This window comes from Chenopodium album, chromosome 1, assembly GCF_948465745.1.
Source record: "Chenopodium album chromosome 1, dcCheAlbu1.1, whole genome shotgun sequence".
Classification (NCBI taxonomy): Eukaryota; Viridiplantae; Streptophyta; class Magnoliopsida; order Caryophyllales; family Amaranthaceae; genus Chenopodium; species Chenopodium album.
Window position 1 is genome coordinate 90,962,495 of NC_137834.1, and position 20,158 is coordinate 90,982,652.

General features: G+C 34.8%; 3 protein-coding genes and 1 pseudogene across 5 annotated transcripts; all 4 read left to right on the forward strand.

Annotated features, from left to right (window-relative positions):
- Window positions 1-430: 430 nt before the first annotated feature.
- On the forward strand, window positions 431-2,514 carry LOC145626797 (GDSL esterase/lipase At2g23540-like). Its single transcript, XM_081679275.1, has 5 exons — window positions 431-890; window positions 1,014-1,144; window positions 1,384-1,632; window positions 1,725-1,980; window positions 2,090-2,514. Exons 1-5 carry the CDS (start codon window positions 596-598, stop codon window positions 2,311-2,313), a joined length of 1,155 nt encoding a protein of 384 aa, XP_081535401.1. The 5' UTR covers window positions 431-595; the 3' UTR covers window positions 2,314-2,514.
- A 5,887-nt stretch (window positions 2,515-8,401) lies between these two features.
- LOC145626807 (dof zinc finger protein DOF3.4 pseudogene) lies at window positions 8,402-9,981 on the forward strand (annotated as a pseudogene).
- Window positions 9,982-11,652: 1,671 nt separating this feature from the next.
- Window positions 11,653-16,466, forward strand: LOC145626816 (nuclear pore complex protein NUP58-like). The gene is made up of 6 exons (XM_081679284.1): window positions 11,653-12,190; window positions 12,346-12,460; window positions 12,858-13,331; window positions 13,897-14,407; window positions 15,416-15,456; window positions 15,920-16,466. The coding sequence occupies exons 1-6, from the start codon at window positions 11,883-11,885 to the stop codon at window positions 15,953-15,955; spliced, it is 1,485 nt and encodes a 494-aa protein (XP_081535410.1). The 5' UTR covers window positions 11,653-11,882; the 3' UTR covers window positions 15,956-16,466.
- Window positions 16,467-18,709: 2,243 nt separating this feature from the next.
- Window positions 18,710-20,046, forward strand: LOC145626826 (uncharacterized). Of its 3 annotated transcripts, none has more exons than XM_081679300.1 (5): window positions 18,710-18,828; window positions 18,931-18,993; window positions 19,065-19,187; window positions 19,618-19,704; window positions 19,779-20,046. In XM_081679300.1, the coding sequence occupies exons 1-5, from the start codon at window positions 18,754-18,756 to the stop codon at window positions 19,848-19,850; spliced, it is 420 nt and encodes a 139-aa protein (XP_081535426.1). In that variant the 5' UTR covers window positions 18,710-18,753; the 3' UTR covers window positions 19,851-20,046. The 3 variants fall into 3 exon arrangements, with proteins under 3 accessions (XP_081535426.1, XP_081535419.1, XP_081535436.1); XM_081679293.1 differs by having other exon boundaries at window positions 19,793-20,046; XM_081679310.1 differs by lacking the exon at window positions 19,618-19,704.
- The last annotated feature ends 112 nt before the right edge of the window (window positions 20,047-20,158 follow it).

Here is a 20,158-nt window from a genome sequence, read left to right on the forward strand (position 1 = left end):
TGTTCCCCTATAACCAAGAACTCTTCCACCCCCCTAAAACACGTACAATTATATTGTAGCTCCACATCTTGGGTACCTTCTACAATTTTTTTTTTCCCCATCTCAACTAAAAGAATTGTAATTAATTAACTTAAATCACTTTCTACACTAACAACAAAGTCCTCCATGTGTAAGACCAAATTAGAACAAGCAATTATAAACCGTCAACCTAACAACACCTAAGCTTCACCAATAAAACCATTTCTCTACTTACATGCAACGCTCTCACTTTTTCCAAGAGTAACACTTATATTTAGATTGGTTACTATTATACGCTTGTTCAAACTAGTCCATTAATACACCAATTGTTGCTAAACTACCTCCTTGAATTTATCATATATATGCATATCATAATACACCATTCCATATTCTTCTCAAACCATCCATTTACTATTATAAACTTGGGTCAAACCAAATTTATCAATTTCCTCAACGTTACAAGTTTCTTCATACCTTCACATAAATACACATACATCAAACTAATTATCATTTCTCTCTCAGCTTGCTCTCTAAACAACGTGACCGAGAGCTTTGTTTAAGTTTAAGCAAGCTCACAATGGCATTTTCGTATTCTTATTTTGATGTTAATCGTCGAAGAATTAATTTTATTACAACTTTGATGATGGTATCGAGTTTGTCATGTTTGATTCCAATTGGTAATGCGGATGATAATGGTAAAGCGCTAGGAGCTTCCTTTATATTTGGAGACTCTTTGGTTGATGCAGGAAATAATAACTACTTAAGCACATTGTCTAAAGCTGATACAACTCCAAATGGTATTGATTTTAAGGCTTCTGGTGGTACTCCAACCGGGCGTTTTACTAACGGTAGAACCATTGGAGATATTGTAGGTAAATTTTCTTTTCATTTTTTAATCAAATTTTTCGGCCCAGCCTGTTTTAATTGGGCTTAGGCTGAGTTTTAGGCCCAAATAGTTAGTGATCTTTGTTGGTTCTGTTTTTTGGGCCTAACAGGAGAAATGATGGGCATCCCAACTTATGCTACTCCGTTTTTGGCCCCAAATGCTACCGGAAAAGCCATACTATCTGGAGTTAACTATGCCTCAGGTGGTGGTGGAATTTTGAATGCTACTGGAAGAATTTTTGTAAGCTCACCAGATCCTTTTTATTTAATCTAAAATCCGTGTTTTTTTCCTTTATCTTATACAGAATACAAATAACGTATGGATAATTCAATAGTGGTTGGCATTTAACGCTTGTCAATATAGTGCTTCAATCTAATATAAAATCTGGTTATAAATTATTTTATGTTTTTAACACGTTATGTGCTACTTTTTACGTAAAATAGGTTTAAATGAAACATTTAATTATGTTGCAATTGTAGGTAAATAGGCTTGGAATGGATGTCCAAGTTGATTATTTCAACATTACAAGAAAACAAATTGACCAATTGTTGGGAGCATCCAGTGCAAGAGATTACATACAGAAAAAATCAATATTCTCAGTTACAGTTGGATCAAATGATTTCCTCAATAATTACTTGCTTCCGGTTATTTCTATTGGAGCCAGAATTTCTCAAACTGCTGACTCCTTTACTGATGACATGATTAATCATCTAAGAGACCAGCTTACAGTAAGCATTACCTCTTCTTTTACTAATCTCTTGTAATTATCGCGGTATCTTAATTTAAGAAGCTGATGTTGTATACGATTACTATATGGCAGAGGTTATATAGGTTGGATGGTAGGAAATTTGTGGTGGCGAATGTTGGACCGATTGGGTGCATTCCTTATCAGAAGACAATTAATCAGTTGAACGAAAATGAATGTGTGGATTTGGCTGATAAGCTAGCACGTCAATACAATGCCAAATTAAAGGATCTTCTTGTTCAGTTGGGAGAAACTCTTCCTGAATCCACCTTTGTTTACGCGAATGTCTATGATCTTGTCTTGGAACTTATCACTAATTACAAGAAATATGGTACGTGTCACACTAACGAGTAGTCTGTTATAACAAACTTGGTCTAATTAAAATCAGATATAGAGAACAAGGTCTTAAGTATTTTTCTTGATTATTGATTATTGTGTAGGGTTTAGCACAGCAAGCAGAGCATGTTGTGGAAATGGAGGGCAATTCGCGGGAATAATTCCATGTGGACCGAGCTCGAGTTTGTGTACTGACCGCGATAAACATGTGTTTTGGGATCCTTACCACCCAAGCGAGGCGGCTAATGTATTGTTAGCCAAACAACTACTTGATGGAGACACCAAGTACATTTCTCCCATGAACCTTCGGCAACTTAGGAACCATTGATTGTGGATGCTCCTATGTTTTATACATGTACTTTTGTGTATGTATTATTGCCTCTAGTTGAGTTTGTTTCCCCTTATTCATGTCATATAACAAATGTTTTTGTAACTTTACCTTGAGAAATTAGTATACCTCAAATGTAATGTAATTTTTTTAATATTTTACAATTATTTCCATATATATATAAGACATTACTCAAACATTAAAAAGTAAAAACACAGTGTTGAAAAAAATTGCCCAGTCTATCTTCAAGTCATACAAGTCAATTTTAATTACCAAATTGTTGCACACCAACTGTGCGTTTTTATCAAATTATCATTACGTTGTACCAACACTACCAACTAGGCAACAATATCAAATGTCACTATTAATCATCTCCAATTTTGCATACCAATTTCTATAATTTATTCTTTTTTTTTTTTTAACTTCTTTAACAATTGCTTAACATTGCAATGGGCCTGGTTGGTTTGGATCGGCGAAATTCAGACTGGACTTGATATTGGAATCATGAATACTGGCTGGCTCAATTAGGGCTTTACGTTTTTTTTTTTTTTCTTTATCTTACTAATTTTGGTCATATCATACTTCGTATATTACGAGTATGTATTCCATATTTTCTCAACTTTTTGTTAACTGCATTAATCTAACTTTTATTCTTGTCAATACATTACAATGAGTCAATGGCCTTCAGTAAAAGGTCGTTATGTTAGTTTAGTGATTATTAGACTTGTGAGAATATGCAAAGAGCGAGGATTGATGTTAATCATGTTATTGTTATGCAGTGTATTTTTCTTGATTCCATGGTTACTAATCAAACATGTGAGTGAATAAATTTTGAAAATTTGTGTGATTATCATTTTTTAAGCCGGCGTGTCACTCATGGTTATTCATTCTAATGGTTCGTTTTGTACCCAGACCATTCAGCTACAGTTACAATTAGCTACGGAGTACTCCATACTATTCTAAATAAGAATATGTATCATCAGTTTTAAAGAACCAATCCGCACCTTGTTTTCATGAATATTGTACGTCTGTACCTAAACAACCTAATTAGGGTCTCGTGAGGTCATTATCATCCCCTAAAACATTAATTGGCGGTACTATTGTTATTCACCTTAAATCTAATTTGATTAAGACGGAATGAACAGAATTAGTACGACTTAAGTAGGTACATAACATGGATGCATTTTCAAGGCAGCTTCAATTCATGTAGTAGACAAAAATCAAACCCCAGACCATTCAAATTTCAAAGCCATCAGTATCAAATCATAGGTGACTGTACTATATAGACGCATGGATACTGTATAGTGCTCCGAATTTGGTTAAATTGTAATAGTGCAATTGACAAGCTATGTGATAAATTGATTTGACATCAATTAAGTTGGGAAAAAGAGTAACGGTTGAAATAAACACGAAATTATAAATGAGAGAAAATAATATATACAACCATTATTTACCATCATCTTCACTGCAGAAATGGTGCAGAAAGATGTTGTCCATTACAAATACAAACTAATAACCATGATCTGAGCCATGACAGGTAGAGGAGAGAAAATATATATTTTTTTTTTAAAAAAAAGGAATCAAGAAAAGGCCAAAGAAGAAAAGGATGAGGGGAGGTGAAGGACAAATATCTGGAAGATGTATTATGTATGTACTGTACGTAAAATAAAAACTACGGAGTATAGGTATAAGTGAATATTTGAAGAGTGTCACTGTGTCAGTTTTTAACATGCTCTGTTTGAGTAGGTTGGGGTGTCAAAAACCTACCGAATAACCCGATCCGATCCGAAACAAATCTTAAAAAATTAAATTTATACATTGTATATAAGAATTTAGCATGATTCAGATTTATAAATAGGTCCAACCCGACTCAACTTCACCAAACCCGACCTGGACACCCGAATGAATTGACTGTAGGGGAAAAATATCAAAATATGCAGTGTATATTACGTGTATGTAATGTCGCATACAATAATGTGTTTGATTACATGGGTTGGGCTGGGTATGTATGTTGAATAGTTGATTGAAATTAGGCTTGTTGTGTTGAGAGTGACGTGTGAGCATCCTCTGTGTTGCAGAGAGACATACTGCATTTTGTATCCCTCGCGTGGGATTGTTATTCGCTCCTATCTCCTCCAACAATGCATGCATTTGCATTATGCTTTGTGTTGTATTTTTGTTGTTCATATTCTTTTATTTGTCTTTTTTTTCTTCTGTCTGATACTCTGATCCATCTGAAACATACATGGAGTATGCATAATGTTTCTGATATGACCAAATTGAGGGTTGTATAAGGTCATATCACTATTACAATACATTTCTAATAATTAAATATACGGATACAATAAGTTCAAGCTAAGAGAAATATAAACTTAAGTACGGAGTATAAGTGAAGATAACACAACTTATATGAAATTCGTAGTCGGTGTAGTTCCAAAAGGAGAAGAAAAAAATAAAAAAAAGGGGAATGAAAGGTTGGAGGGGAATTCTAGCTTAACAAATAACTGTCCTACTTTACCCAAATCATGATACCTTCTTATTGTATTTAATAATAATTGCTAATCGATCATACTAATCTTTTCAGCACATCAACTTACAATAGTCTTCGGTCACTTTGAGTTGATGTGTTATTCCTTGTTATCAAAATCACATAACGACAAAAATTAGGGACAAAGACGATGATATTAACTTTAAGATCATATGAAGTTCAATGTCCATTCACCACAAAAATCAACTTGATTTTGTGTTAAATATCTTATTTTAATAAATGCGTAGTATAAATAACTAATCATCTATTCATCTTGTTGAACCGTTAAGGTAGTGTATACACTCCGTAGCATATATAAGTACGTAGTCTATATTATGAGACCGCAAACTATTACGGAGTAGAGCAAGGTCGTCTTCCTAGAAAGATTAAAAGATAAAATTAATAATGATGCATTCACTACTCCAACTTGGATTAGTGCTAACAAAACTTGTAGTCGTCGTAAGAAACTTGGTATACTCTTACTAATAGGATAAATTAGTCTTAGGAGTAACTTGAATTACTAATTATGTGGGTCAGGGTGAGTAGTGGTAGAGCCTAGTAGTACAAGGGAGTAGAGGAAAAGGACAAGGGGGGTGAAGAGAATAGGTGTGTTAAGGGAACAGTGAGGCGAGAAATCAGGGGCAGAGAGAGTACGGAAGAGAGAGAAATGGAAGAAGAAGAATGAGATGAGATGCCGAAATCAGAGGAGCAAAACCAGTAATTGTATACCACGCTTCTCCGACACTATCATAATACCTACCAAATGTGAATGCTTATTGGATATTGGATATTGGTTATTGCCTTATTGCTTCTCTTCTTCCATTTTACCGCTCATCTCGTTCAAACTTGGCCCCCCCTTCTTTCACCCCTCCACTTAAGCCGCCCTATTATATGTTGCTTCATTTTACACACTTTTTTTTTTTTTTAATAATCACTCTATTTTTTAAGAAGACTTTAGAAGGTAATTAAATTAATGAGATTTTATATACACATGTATTCCAAATAATACTGTATATTTTCCAAATCAAAAGGTTAAATTGAATAAAATCTACCACGTTTTTTGTATTTGGCTTTTCCTAATATCTACTATACTTACGACACATACTATATATACAGTAACAATACTCCATTTAACTGTTTAAGGGACCTAAATTCTTTTTGTGAATGAGTAAAGGTTGGAAGGCATTATCTATAAAATCAAACTTTTTTTGTTTTAAAAGAAAAAATATATAAATTTTATGGCAGTCTTCTCTTATGACTAAACCCTACCTTATTAAGAGGTTTAGGTCTACTAGACTACTAATGGATTTATATCTCAATGAGTGTAATGAAAATAGCCTAAAGCTTGATAAAATCAATCTTAAACAAATGTAACTTAATACTCCCTAAGTCCCTATCAAAGTGGTAGGTAAGGCATTCAAATAAATAACTTCACTCGGAAGGTTGAGAACTTTGTCAGTGCAAATATTGCATAGAAAAAAGTTGTAGTGTTCTTGATGAAATGTATAAATGTTCCACACAATGACTTATTATTTACTATTTGGTAGTTTGTATTAGAAATGATGTTGGGATTTTTCAACCTTATAATTATGATCTTTTATGGAATTAAAAGAAAGGAGAAAAAGTATTACAAGGATCCGACTAGAGGAGGGCATGGACAGGGTCGGCACAAGCTAAGGGTTGACCAAACACGATACAAAAATGGCATATGGTATGAGAAGCACGTTAATAAGCCATTGGTTATGTATGAATATCAAATTAAAAAGTTGACATAGGTCTAGCAACACATGGGCCTACAAAACCCGACTTGTGCCCATCTTTAGCTTCAACACTTTAATTTATAGGCTCATCGATGAATAGAAGTATTATCATTTCTATATGATATGAAGAATAACTGCCGACTTAATTTATAAATGGAGCTATATAATTCAATTACTTGTATTTTTTTTTTCTTTTCGGTGATTCACAATTAGAATATTTGATTACTTATTAATAGTTACGTGAGTTGCTTGCCGATCAAAATTCATGAATATGTTAAACAGACATATGGACCAAATTGTCAAACATATATTCTGAAGAGTCATAGTTTAGGTGTTCTACAGTTGTTCTAAACTTCTCATGATGCATGAACTTGGTCTTAATTATTCTTAAATCTTTAAAATGTATAACAGATTAACAATGAACAAACTAACTAGCAGAAATATTTGAAATTCATTCAATGAACCGGCACTCTATTTGAATAACTTTGTGTTCGACTTTTTACTCGATTTATATTTCTTATTTTTGTATATTTTGATACAATTGTGTGTATTTGCAAATAAACTGATTCATGTTTGCATGGTTTGTCCTTGATCATTTATGTGATATTTTTATTTTTTATATAATAATTTTATACTTTTAATTTGTCATATAATATGCTATTGAGAATTTTGCATGACAAACTAATTAGCCAGTGCAACTGGTCGATATTGTATTTAATCCTGCAAGATATTAAAGAAAAATTCAGACCATCATCATCATGGATCACTAATTATTATCCTAACTTTAAATGATTGCATATAATCTTCATATTCTTAGGTTTGAAAAGTGAACGAGAGAGAGCCACTATGACCCGTGCATATTTTTTAGCAGGCATGATAGTATAGTACTATTACAATTTTAGAACTTTCAAGAATGGATTCTTTTTAAGTTTTCTCTTGTGCCCCAGCATTATCATTCCTTCTTTCTATTGCATGGTTAATGCTTTGACTCGTGTGTCATGTAATGTATTGAGTCCACAAAATTTATGTTGCTATTATAATTATACCTCTATCTTAAAGACTAAAGTAATATTCACATTTCACATATGTATTTTAATCAAAACCAAAAAGAGGAAAGAAAATTCAGCAAATTCATAAAATCATATATGTAAGACAACGAACTTTTACTTGGATTTAGAATATAATAAAACTACTAGTTGCCTCTACAATAGAGACTTGAGAGTGTTTGGTTGAGACTTTGACAGAATATTTTAATTGTGAGAATTAGAATATAAGATTAACACCAATTACCAAAAGAGATTGAAACCAATATTTTATCACAATCCTAGTCAAATATAGTACTTATATTGTTTAGAATGATGCTAGCTAGCATGTTTATTTTACTCAGCAATACTTTTATTGATCATCTATCTAAACAATGAATCAGATAATTCATATAATCTGATTGTTACTTATTTAATTAATCATACACTTAACACTAACGATAATAACTAGCTAAATCAACTAATACAATCGACTAATAACATCAAATCTAAGTATTGAATTAACAAACTACATCAGAGTATGCACTAACAATAAATGTCAAAGGCAAATCAAAAGTTCAAAACAGAATCAACAACATTAGCCTTGAACCCTTGACAACAAAAAGGCCCTAGTCCCCCACATAAATCCAGTTCGATTCTAATATCTGAGCAAAAGATTTTTTACCTCATTTGCCTAAGCCCTTACAATAATACAAACAAACTTTCTACCCTTTACCAAATTTTGGTCAAAGACAATCTGGAGAAACAGCACTATAAAATGACAGATACCCAAAACCATGAATATCACATACTCGTAAATCACTCTCCTAATTATAAAAAATAATAATAAAACAAAAAAAAAAAAAACAGTAATATTGGCAAGTCCTTATCCATTAACTTATTATGTCTCACTGAAAAGAAAACAAAAAAAAGAATTATCAAAATTCTCCCCAAACACCCGACTGATTAACTGAATAAAGCTGTTCTCAATTCTCCTCACTGTTTGCCTTCTTCTGCATGCTCTGCCTCTTCTCACAATCTCACTACTACCACTCTCCATATTAATACCCTTCTTCCTCCCTTTTTTTCTCTCAATCAAATTAAACAAACACATACACCCTTACTCAAACTCAAAACTCCTCTTAACTATTCTCCTTTGAATTATTAACCCACATACACATATGCCGACCGAGGCGGCCGAAAGACGGGCGGTAAGGGCGCAACAGATGGGAGCGCCGTTACCGCCTGTGGAACAACAAGACCCACTCCCTTGTCCACGTTGCACTTCAACCAACACAAAATTCTGTTACTACAACAACTACAACTTCTCTCAGCCACGTCACTTTTGTAAGTCTTGCCGTCGTTACTGGACCCACGGTGGCACCCTCCGTGACATCCCTGTTGGTGGTGGGTCCCGTAAGACGGCTAAGCGCTCACGTACTTCTTCATCATTGGTTACTTCTACGACTTCTACTTCTTCCGGTGTTTCTATTGGGCCGGGTCTTGAGCCCATACCCGTTTCTCACCAGGCTACTCCTGTTTATGTTTCACTTCCTTCGACTACGGTTGGCGGCGGCGGCGGGTTTACTTCGTTGCTGAGTAGTGGTGGGCCTGGTGGGATACTGGCTTTAGGTGGGTTTGGGCTTGGGCTTGGGCTTGATGAAGTTGGGTTTGGGCTTGGACGTGGGGTGTGGGCTTTTCCTCATCATGAAGTTGGCTCGTATGTGAATGGTGGCAACGGCGGCGGTTGTGGAGGAGCAGGTGGTGGTGGAGAAGGGGGTGTGAGTAGAAGTGACACGTGGCACATGGAGAGTGGTGAAGTGGTTGGGTTTGTTGGTGGTGAATGTTATAATTCCTTACCAGAACTTGCAATTTCGACAACGGGCAATGGTCTAAAGTGAGATTAATCAATTTCTCCTCCAATTCCCTTTTTTTTTTTTATCTTAGAAAATTAAAAAATCATTAAATTATTGTAGTTTTTGTTTTATACTGCGTACTAATGTTATGGTTATGGTGGAACTGGGACTGGGAGGGTATGGCTGTAATTTTGAAGGGGGGGTTAGGTAGGTTAATGTGGAAATTGAGTGAAATTTCAGTAGTGTAATTGAACCTGCTATGAACAGCTTGAGATCATATTATCATATGTAGTGATTAGTGAGTTTTGGTGGTTGTAATGCCTTTAATTTGTTTTCTATGAATAGAAGATAGCCTGGGTTAATGATTAATGAATACTAAACCCAATTGTTTCTTGATCTCCCCGTCCTTTATTTTACTTGTCTCATTTAAGCTAGTTATCTACTAGTATCACTAAATATAGTCATAGACAAGTAAGATGGGACGAAGGCATATTGATAGAATGATACGGAGTAGTATTTTTTTGTCTTAGTAATTAATCCATTGTTGAGCTAAAATGCTTCTTAGATTCCGCGATCCCCTTCATTGTTATAGCTACTGTAGTAGGAACATTATTATACTCTGTGATAGTGTGATACTCTGCATATAATTGAAGGATTTGAAGTTTTCCATGATAATGGGATCGCATAGTACATTAGTACGTAATCACAAAAACATTACGGAGTATTATTATAAAAACGTAGGTGGATAAAGATCGAGTTCTTATCTATAAAGTGATGTTTATTAAACTGGGAATCCCTATGAAAAAAACTACTCATTAGTCGTCAAACTACTTGGATATAATATTAATTGCAGTTAAAATCAATATTCTACATTTCTACACATCCTTGGATTTAGCCTATGAAAATGTACGTGAAAAACTTGTCACGACTCCTTGATTTAAAAAAAAAAAAAAAAAAAAAAGGGTAGGCTAGTTGAGTTCTACTTCGTATTTGTCTATGATGAAACAATAACATACATGTACTTTAAATTTGTATATATTGCCGCTTTTCTATTTAATGAGAAAAATACACTACCAAGTCAAAGAATATCTAACTCACAAAAGAGGTTAGAAAAGTTAACTAGATCTCCGACTTTCAGGCGTAAAGTCACGGATTGAATCTCCAACTAGTTGTCCCCACTCAATAGCATCACACACATTTGTGTTGAAATTAGGTACATTAATTTGATCGATCTAACTTGTCTTTTTAATAAACAACCTACGGAGTACAATTTGGCAATTTCAGTATAGTAATATCGATAAGTAGTCAGAAAATATGAATATCAAATTTTTTTTATGTATTTGGGCACTATGGGTAGTATGAAATTGATGAGTTTTGATATCATAGGAGTCTCATTAGTTTTTCCCCGCATCTGTCCTTTTGATAACCCGTCATATATCCACTAGACCATTACTCTGTACTTTACAATCCTTATTATTACGTACAAGATGAAGTAAACTCCTAAATAGGTCTCTAGATGTAATACGAAGGTATATGCACCTAGTGGATTATAGAATTTGTTATATACATCCGGGTGTACCATACGCCCAATCAATCTAAGTTTAGTTTTTGCTATTCATTTGATGATAAAATGAAAAACAATCATTAAAATGGGAACAAATACTTATGGGTGTACGGTATAGGTGTATATAACAATATATTAATACATTATGGATGTCAACTTAAATGATAGAACGAACATTGGATGTCTACTTATAATTTATAAAGGCTACCATGAATGGTGGGTATTGGCCAACTGGATAGGTGGTGTATATAGAAATTTTAGATCAGCACGAGTGTGAGGGGATTGAGGGGGCATTCCGCATTCGCACCCACTCTATTTATAAAATTTAGGCCGGCACAAGTATGAGGGGATTGAGGGGGCATTCGCACCCACTCTATTTATAAAATTTTAGGTCGGAACGATTATGAGGGGATTGAGGGGGCATTCCCACCCATTATGTTTAACAAGTGAGCTCAAGTCAAAACCAAAGTTCAAACAAGCTAAGCATTACTTGTGTAAGGGAGTACAAAAACAAGATCTTTTATGTTTGGGCTTAGACTTATAATAGACGCTAACATATAAATACGAAATGGCGAAAACCGGCCCAAACCGTAATTTGGGGCACCGAACTTAACTTCCAAGATCTTAAATATTATTGCTTCATTCATCAGCTTCCCTCTTCGACTAGGGTTTTTTAAAACCCAGAATAACAGTCGAAAGGGGTTTTTGTTTTTCAATTTCCCCCAAAATTTCTTCCATTTTTTACAATCGCGCCAATTTAGCAACCAAATTTCATTCTTCAAACCCTTTCAATTTACAAATGCTACATTTTCTCTCTCCTCCACTAGCCAAGATTTAACAATGTCGTCTTTCTCTCTCTTCTCAACTCCCCAACAACAGCAACAACAACAATCTCCCTTTCAATTGCAAACACAACCCCAACAACAATCGAATCCTTTCTTGCAACAACAACAACAGCAGCAGCAACAGCAACAACAACAACAGCAGCAGCAACAATTTCAATTCCAACAGCAGCAGCAACAGCAGCAACAACAGCAGCAGCAACAACAGCAATTGTTTTTGTTTACAAATGAGAAAACCCCAGCAAGTTACAGTACTAAATGGGCAGATCTTCACCCTGATTCCCAGAAAGTTCTCTTGCAAATTGAGTAAAGTTTCTTTCTTGGCTTCTTTTCTTTTGATTTTCCTTTTTGTTTTTAAATTTTCTGTTTTAATTGATGGGAGTTTTCTTGATTTTGATTTAATTTCCATTTTAATTGATGGCCGTGTTTTTATATTTTAATTTTGATTTTTGGGTTATTAGGGATAGAATACTGGAGTACAGAGGTGAGAGTCAGAGTTTAGATCAATGTAACCGCCTCTTCGATTCTTCGGTCTCCAATAATACTTTCGAGCTTGATGCTAGCCGCATTCTTCAGGTTACTTATTTTCTCACTGTTTATGTTAATCTTGTTTTTGTTATTTTTTCGAACTTTATGTCAAATGTAGGTTGTTGCCGGAGTTGCCTTGTATTGTGAAACTCGAACTATATGGTGTTGCTAGTCGCATTGTTAAGTTAAGCCTTCATGATTGATATTCCCAAAAAGGCTACTAATGAAACTTGTGTAGTCTCTCCATTATTGTAATTAAATTATTAATGAAATTTGTGTACTCTCTCCATTATTGAAATTTAGTGTCTAAATTTCGTTTCGTGTAGTACGAATTGATAGTAAATGTGCATGATAGTCCTGCATTTAGGCATCAGACCTCTATATAGATTTTTCCCTTTTAATGTCAGAGAAGAACATTGAGAGCAATATTTTGATGTTCTCACAGGAACTTGGCGGAATTAGTACATCCATGGAAAGACAGAAAGTGACATTGCACGAGTTGATGGGTGGTGTAAAGGAAATGCTAAGAAACACCGAGATTGCCATTCGTTCTTTTATGATTCTTCGGCCAAGGTTTCTTCATCAAAAAGGTGGAACTGCTTCAAATACTACTGCATCAGCCCAAACCCCTGGTACATCAACAACACCTGGCGGATCAAGTCAAGCAGCTGCCAGCTCTATGGTGCCAGTAAACGATTTTTACAGTGGGGTTCCAAAGAAACCATCTCCATTTATGCAGCAAACAGTTGCTAGATTTGAGAAGTACATAGGGGAGTGCCGGCAATGGATTGAGGAGTTAGAGCAGCTTCTACTCTCAGATTCTGATCGAAATTCTATAACTTTTAACTCATCGGTTTTGCAGTCTTTTCCTAAAGTTCTGACCAATGTACATGAATTTTTTGTGCACGTGGCTGCTAAGGTAATCAGACATGCAATTGAATGCTAAATTTATCTGTATTTAGTTATTTCTGGTTTGTATTGCAGTATTCCGAAATTTCTTGCATATGCATAAAACGTTGGTTGTTTAATTAGCAAGTGTTGTAGATGCTGCTTAACTGTTGGTTAAGCTGATAGCCTCTTTTGCGTAGGCAATACATCTGGACAGGACATTTCATCGCAGAGTATTACAATTGTTTAGTCTTTGTAACCAATTGATCTTGTAAGGGGGGACAAGAAAGCACTCGTGAGGGACTTTGTTCATGGGAAGTGCCTTTGTAGTGCAATGATATGTCAACTGCTTTAGTATGTTGGTGAATTGTCCATCCTTATCCATAGTGGTTGTGTAATTTTTTTTTTTCTGATGACTGATTTATCATTATACTTCCTGTTGCTTCTGCTTTGCATTGGCTTTTGCAGTTTTGTATGCCTCTCAAAATGTTTTGCCTCTTAGTGTAAAGTTAACCATCAGTATTCCTTTTGGTTATTTCCTGCTCTTCCTCGATTCCCTTGTGAAAATCGATGAATTCTGTGTTACATTGTTTCAGGTTGAAAGTATTCATCAGTACATTGAATCCATGAGAACAGCATATCTTGCTGACCAGAGACGTCGTGGGGATGTTGGTGACCCATTTTTGGAGGCTGACAGGCGTGAAGTGGCCAGACAAGAAGCAGCTGCTAAAAGAGTGCACCCAACATTGCATCTGCCAGCAGCACCACAGCCAACAACTCAGGTTGCTGGATTGTTTGCTAGCTCAGGGGCTCCTGGGGTATCTACCGCACCACAGACTTCTGGAGCACCAGTGTCATCTTCAGCTGGAACTGGGTTTTCTCTCTTTGGAGCTACTCCTGCTAGCACGTCCTCATCTTCTCTGTTTTCAACCCCTGCATCTGCTTCAGGGGGCCTTTTTTCTACATCTATGGCCTCTCCTCAAACCTCACTCTTCCCTTCCTCATCACCGGCATTTCCATCAGCCTCAACAGCCTCCTTATTTGGTGGCAGTGCTCCTGCTTCTGCACCAGCTGGAAACTCCCTATTCTCAACTCCTTTTGGTTCAGGTACATAACACTTCAAGCTTACTTGAATACTTTCTGTGTAATAGTATTGAATTAAGGACCTGGTAGATCTTATTTATATATTAGTTAGTATTTATGTGTTTCTCTCCAGTGGGGATGGACTTTTATATACACACTTGTTTTTAAGTGAGTATGTAAGTACATACAGTTAAGAGACCTATGGCCCAGTCCCTATAATTAGGCTACCTTAAAGAACATGCTGCTTTAAAATCTCACTAATATCATTGCAGCCTGAATTTGGTGTATCATATGAATTTTTTTCCTGGCAGGAGCTCAATGGATCGACTATTGAGTTGTTGTTGCCTTGTCGTCCTTTATCATTTTTATACTAGCATTTTTTAAGGGTTCATAAATTGATGTAACTGATTGGGTGATTAGGAGCCTCGTTGGTTAACTGATTGCCCAATATAGTATCACAGAAGCCGAAGCTTTATTCTTGTACATATCTGTGAGCATATGGCTTATTTGTGTCTACATCCCACCAGGATACTGAGGAAAAAAAAAATCTTGATTGAAACATCTATGCTGTTTTGGACATCCTTTTCTGTCTGGATGGAATGTTGATTGCACATGCTCTATCAATCTATCACAGAGTGTCTTTTTTTAAAGAGATTTGGACCTGTGGAGGCAGTTGTTTATAATTATGCTTTTTATGCTGTTTGTTTTCAACCGTTTTGTATTCATATAGTTTCTTTGGATTTATTTAGAGGTTTCATAAATTTCCGGCTTTTTTTATTTTTTGCATTTTGGGCCATAATGTAATTTCACCTTCTACGTGGTTTGAGCAGTTAAATTTATATCAATCTTCTTTTATTTCATTTAATTTGCTATATTGCTATTCTTTGTATGCTTTGATCCATGTATAAAAATATACCACGTATATAGTATCCGATGTATTCTTATCTGATCAATGCATAAAGGATCACTTATTTTGTGCAAAATTGGTGGATTTTGTCATTCTTTTGATTCCTGATTTCCCTTGATTAACAGGTTCTGCATTAGGATCAGGGTCAAGCTTTGGAGCTACAAATGTAAGTCAAAGTCTCATTCATTTATGGTTGCTAACATTAATCCTTCTATACCACTCTCTGCAGTCTGTCTCGTATTTTTTCCTGTTTTTTTTTATTTTTTTATTTTGGTATGTTCCAAAATTACTACTTTATTACAGTATGTTATCTTTTTTGGTAAAGTCCTCCCACCCCCTCCCTCCCCATGTGATGTGTATACCACATTTCTGCTTGCCAATTTTTTTTCCCCATGTGATCACATCAACCATAGTTTCCAGTATTCTTGTTCATGAAATTATGTTTTATAATTTACAACTTCTTGCTTAGACAATTTTGTGAGAACATTTCTTGCTACATAAGCATATGGTCAGAAAGAACCTGTTGACCTTCAGATATCTTAAGCTGTCGTATATTTTTAAAACAGAGGTCAATATTTTACTGGTGTGTTAATTCTTGTTACTCATCCCATTGCTTTTTGATTTGGCAGAGAGCTAAGCCAAGGTCTCGAACCTCTCGGCGGTAACATGAGCAAGCTAGTCAAGAAATTTTGAGATTATATTCGAGGTTCTCGAATATCTGTGTAGCCGGATATTCTAAAATGCCTTTGAAGCCATCAGTTTACAAATGTCTGTGAAACTGGATATTCTGAAATGGCTTTGAAGTCTGATGTTTTCAAATGAGTGCTGACACCAGTCTTTGCATTTTCAAGCGGATTTGCTTCTACATAATAGTTGCTGCAAGTGGAGCCAACAAGTAGAAAATTGTAGAATAAGCCCTTAGGTATTAGATTCTTATTGTAGATTGCGGATTCTTTCCAACTCTCGAAAGAAAGAGAAAGACTGAGGGAGACAGAGTAGAAAAAGTGTTGTACTGATAGATGGTTGAAGAAAGCTGATGATTTAATTGAGAAGACATTGTCAAAATGTTTGGGGCTAATCTTGTTTGTTATTGTAATTCATTTAACATTTGCCCTGTAACAGATTTCGTATAGGTTTTTGAAAAGCTTTGTGAAGTGTTTGATTTCTGATTATTCATTGCTGAATCTTTGGGAGTCCTGGACTCCTGGTTGCTAAATGGCTGAATGCTCAATCTTGACTAAACCATTAACATGCTTTCATCAAAAGTCTAGAATAAAAAAATGACCTAAGTGTAGGCACGAAAATTTTATCAAGTGTCGTTACATATTATTCGGGTCAAAGTCAAATTGTTGACTCGTGTATATTGACTAAATAGTTCATCTAGGTTACTTTGGCCTATGTGAAATGATATAAGACTCATTTAGTGGTTATCTTGAAACCCTAGCTTGGGAGAACTCTATAAATAGGGCTCTCTTCCCTCATTTCACACACAAGAAAAATCTAGAGAAAAGCGAATTTCGACAACAACAAATCGAGTCATCTGACAACATAGTGTGGAGATTGAAACAGTGGATCATATTAGAGATTGTACTCAAAAAATTATTATATTAATAAAATTAATTTGTTGCATTTATTTTGATTATTTTGCAAACTCAAAATTTGTGTTTACACTAAGTCGGACATAAAAGTAGCCACTTTAAAACAATGGCACAGACGTACAATATCTGACTGTGACACTGTTTTATTCGTTGATGACGTGAAGACCTTTCTTACTAGTTAAAAACATTTGATTAAGTGTTGAAATCTACTAACCTCAACCTATGTGATCAAGTCTATTAAAGCCATCCGGTCATAAATGAATGTTTTATAAGAGAAGGAAATAAAAAGCTGAACTGAAATTAAGATGAAGTGAAGAGACCATAAGAATTCTCCTCGTGAAAAAGTCTTACAAGTGTCGTATATTTTGGTTACTCGTACTCATATTAAATTAGCGTTTAACGAAGATATGAAATTCAGAAAGTTGAAGTGGGAATCACAAAGTCTTATATGTGGTTAGCCATACGGTGTGGCCGCCATCCAATATATGAGTTACTTCGTTAGTGTAATAGGGGTTACATATTCAGTGTTAAAAGGGTTACTTCGTCAGTGTTATAGGAGTTACTCGATCAATGTTACGGTTTACTTAGTCAGTGTTATAGAGGTTACTTTAATATTTTATGAGTGGTCACACGGTGTGGCCAGCCACACACAAGACGGGCCAGGCTTCTTAAAGCGGAAGATAGTAGCTAATATTGAAGTGGTTTTTTATTTTTTTTTTATTTTTTTAACAAAAGATGAAGTGGGTGAGTTGTTGATGTTAGTTCGTTCGGCCTTAAAATTAAGGTTAGTTGTTTCTTATTTGTATGAATTTTTATATAACACGGGATCTTTTGTTCTTCTGGTGATAACAATATAATGGATCTTTTGTTCTTATTGAGCGGGTGTTCATCATGTTGCTTGTAGTTCTAACTTCCAAGTATAGTAATTGTTGTAGTTGGTATTTATACATCCTTGAGAAATATAATCAAGGACATCATGGTTAAACAACATTAGGTTGTTTAGTTTTATTATGAACACTTAAGATTGTAAAAGTACAAATTTAAGGTCTAATATTTTTATTAGGTCGTTGTCTTCATGTTTGAAGACACAACTTTATATAATATATATGTGTCGTTACTTTTCAAGCAAACGTTGTTGAGTACAGACAACTAGGAACATACTATCTCCATTATATATTACTCCCTCCGTCCAAAAAAGAACGACCCATTTGGGTTGATTACGCGGGTATTAAGGAAGTTAAGTACTCCCTCCGTTTTTTTTATATGCATCACTTGGTGATGCGCGGAGTTTTAGAAGGGTAATATAATATTGTGAGTGGATAAATAATTTATTATAATATAAGTAAGATGGGGACCATGAAAGAGAAAGAATGTGAGGGAGAGTAGATATTTTTATTATATAAGTGGGGACTATAGAGGAGAGAGAAATGATAAAATAATTTAAGTGAGGTTTAAAGTAAGAGAGAGAAATGATAAAATATAGTATAAAGTTTCCAAATAAGGAAGTGATGCATTTTAAAAAAAACACCCATATAAAAAAACGGAGGGAGTAAAAAGAAGTAAAAGTATATTGGAAAGATAAATTTACACGAGGTTTGTAAAAAAATAGAGAGAGAAAGTAATAAAATAACATGGAAAATGAAATTTTTATATGGGGAAACTAATTTTGCACAAATATTGTTGTAAATTGGTGGTGTTTTAATGCAAATTGGTGGTGTTTTTGGGACAAAGTTTTGGCCAAATGGGTCGTTCTTTTTGGGACGGAGGGAGTATTTGCAACTATTAGAGCGCAGTCACAAAATAGTAACGAACTGGGACAAGATTTTAGCCAAGTATCGTTGTAGTACAAAATAGTCGTCGGAAAAATGTCAGATGGTGGCGATTCCTACTTTTCGCGCCTTTTCTCTCTCATCAACAACTTCCTTCCTCGTCCTTTCACCGTATGAATTTCGATTTCTAGGGTTTCCTCTTTTCTTTTATCTTCTTCATAATCTCATCACCAAGCTTTAATCTTTCTACTAATTCATTGATCAATTTTGCAGGAATTGGAGCTGATTTCATTAACAACGGAAAAAGAGAAGGAGCTTCTCATTTCTCTCTCTCAGGTGAGGTCTTCAACAAATTCTCGCATCATTTTCAATATTTTCTTTGATTAATTTATAACCCTAATTTTCAGATTTTTAACCCAATTCGACGCTGGACTGATGAACAACAAGAAGACAGTAGCAGTAGTGACAGTCGGAGCTCCGATTCGTGTTGTGGAGATGACGAAATTCTAACTAAGATAGTTGCAAATTTGGTATTTTTTTTCCCTAATTCTTTTGAGTTTATGAAATTTTGAACATGTTATTGTATTTACTTGTTATATTTATTTGGGTCAAATGGTCAATTAAGTAATAGTAGGAGTAAGTGAGTAACAACATTAACCACATATTAAGATCATTGCACACAGTACATTTCAGTGTTGATCATGGTGGATTATACATTATATTTCCTCATTTGAGATGGATGAGGAACAAAGGGTTGGTTCGACAACTATTACAAAGATTATTTTTGCATAATCGTGTAAAAAATCTTTGATTGGTTGGGATAATGTGACAACAATTTCCGAACGGAGTTTGTATTATTATCCAACAAGGAATGTGCTTTTGAGTTTAGAATTGTTCTAGCTCGTGGCCTCATTTGATGATTTTGACTTGACAATGTAAATTTATTAATTTAATTGACAGGTTTCATTACTAAATGCCAGGAGTCAATATGTTCGTCATATGGTGGGCAACATATTTCTGGTCTTCTCTGAGTTTCTTCTATCCTACGTATGGTCCATTAATGCAATTTTTGTGCAACATATCAGTTATATGTGATTATTCTGAAAATTATTGGTTGGTAGTCTGTATGTAACAGGGAGACAACTGGGACAGGTTTATTCACCTGTTATGTGTTTGCTTTGAGCTTGCAATGAGTAATATCGTACAACATTTGCCACAATCCTTGACGACTGAAGCTGACAACTCTAAGTCTGTTGTATCAGACATGAAACTTGTTTTGAAGAACTCAACTTGGATAGATAATGTAATACTAAAACTAGTGTGTGGCTCGGACAATGTCTCGAGTTGTTACTTTGTATTTATTTAGTGTTTTCTTGATACCTTCACTTATATTCACATGCATCAAACTTATTATAACACAACACTTACATTTATTTAAACGTACACAATAAAATTACTCTTCAACTTGTGTTATCAACATTCAATTGGAATTGCGAAAACA

What these genes read in the sequence shown, in the direction of transcription:
- LOC145626826 (XM_081679293.1), top strand. Translation starts at nt 18,754, where the DNA reads ATGTCAGATGGTGGCGATTCCTACTTTTCGCGCCTTTTCTCTCTCATC. An exon ending in CTAAGATAGTTGCAAATTTG is followed by an intron (nt 19,188 to 19,617) that starts GTATTTTTTTTC and finishes TTTAATTGACAG; the next exon opens with GTTTCATTACTAAATGCCAG. An exon ending in CTGAGTTTCTTCTATCCTAC is followed by an intron (nt 19,705 to 19,792) that starts GTATGGTCCATT and finishes TGTATGTAACAG; the next exon opens with GGAGACAACTGGGACAGGTT.
- LOC145626816 (XM_081679284.1), top strand. Translation starts at nt 11,883, where the DNA reads ATGTCGTCTTTCTCTCTCTTCTCAACTCCCCAACAACAGCAACAACAA. An exon ending in AAAGTTCTCTTGCAAATTGA is followed by an intron (nt 12,191 to 12,345) that starts GTAAAGTTTCTT and finishes TTGGGTTATTAG; the next exon opens with GGATAGAATACTGGAGTACA. An exon ending in ATGCTAGCCGCATTCTTCAG is followed by an intron (nt 12,461 to 12,857) that starts GTTACTTATTTT and finishes ATGTTCTCACAG; the next exon opens with GAACTTGGCGGAATTAGTAC.
- LOC145626797 (XM_081679275.1), top strand. Translation starts at nt 596, where the DNA reads ATGGCATTTTCGTATTCTTATTTTGATGTTAATCGTCGAAGAATTAAT. An exon ending in ATGCTACTGGAAGAATTTTT is followed by an intron (nt 1,145 to 1,383) that starts GTAAGCTCACCA and finishes TTGCAATTGTAG; the next exon opens with GTAAATAGGCTTGGAATGGA. An exon ending in ATCTAAGAGACCAGCTTACA is followed by an intron (nt 1,633 to 1,724) that starts GTAAGCATTACC and finishes ACTATATGGCAG; the next exon opens with AGGTTATATAGGTTGGATGG.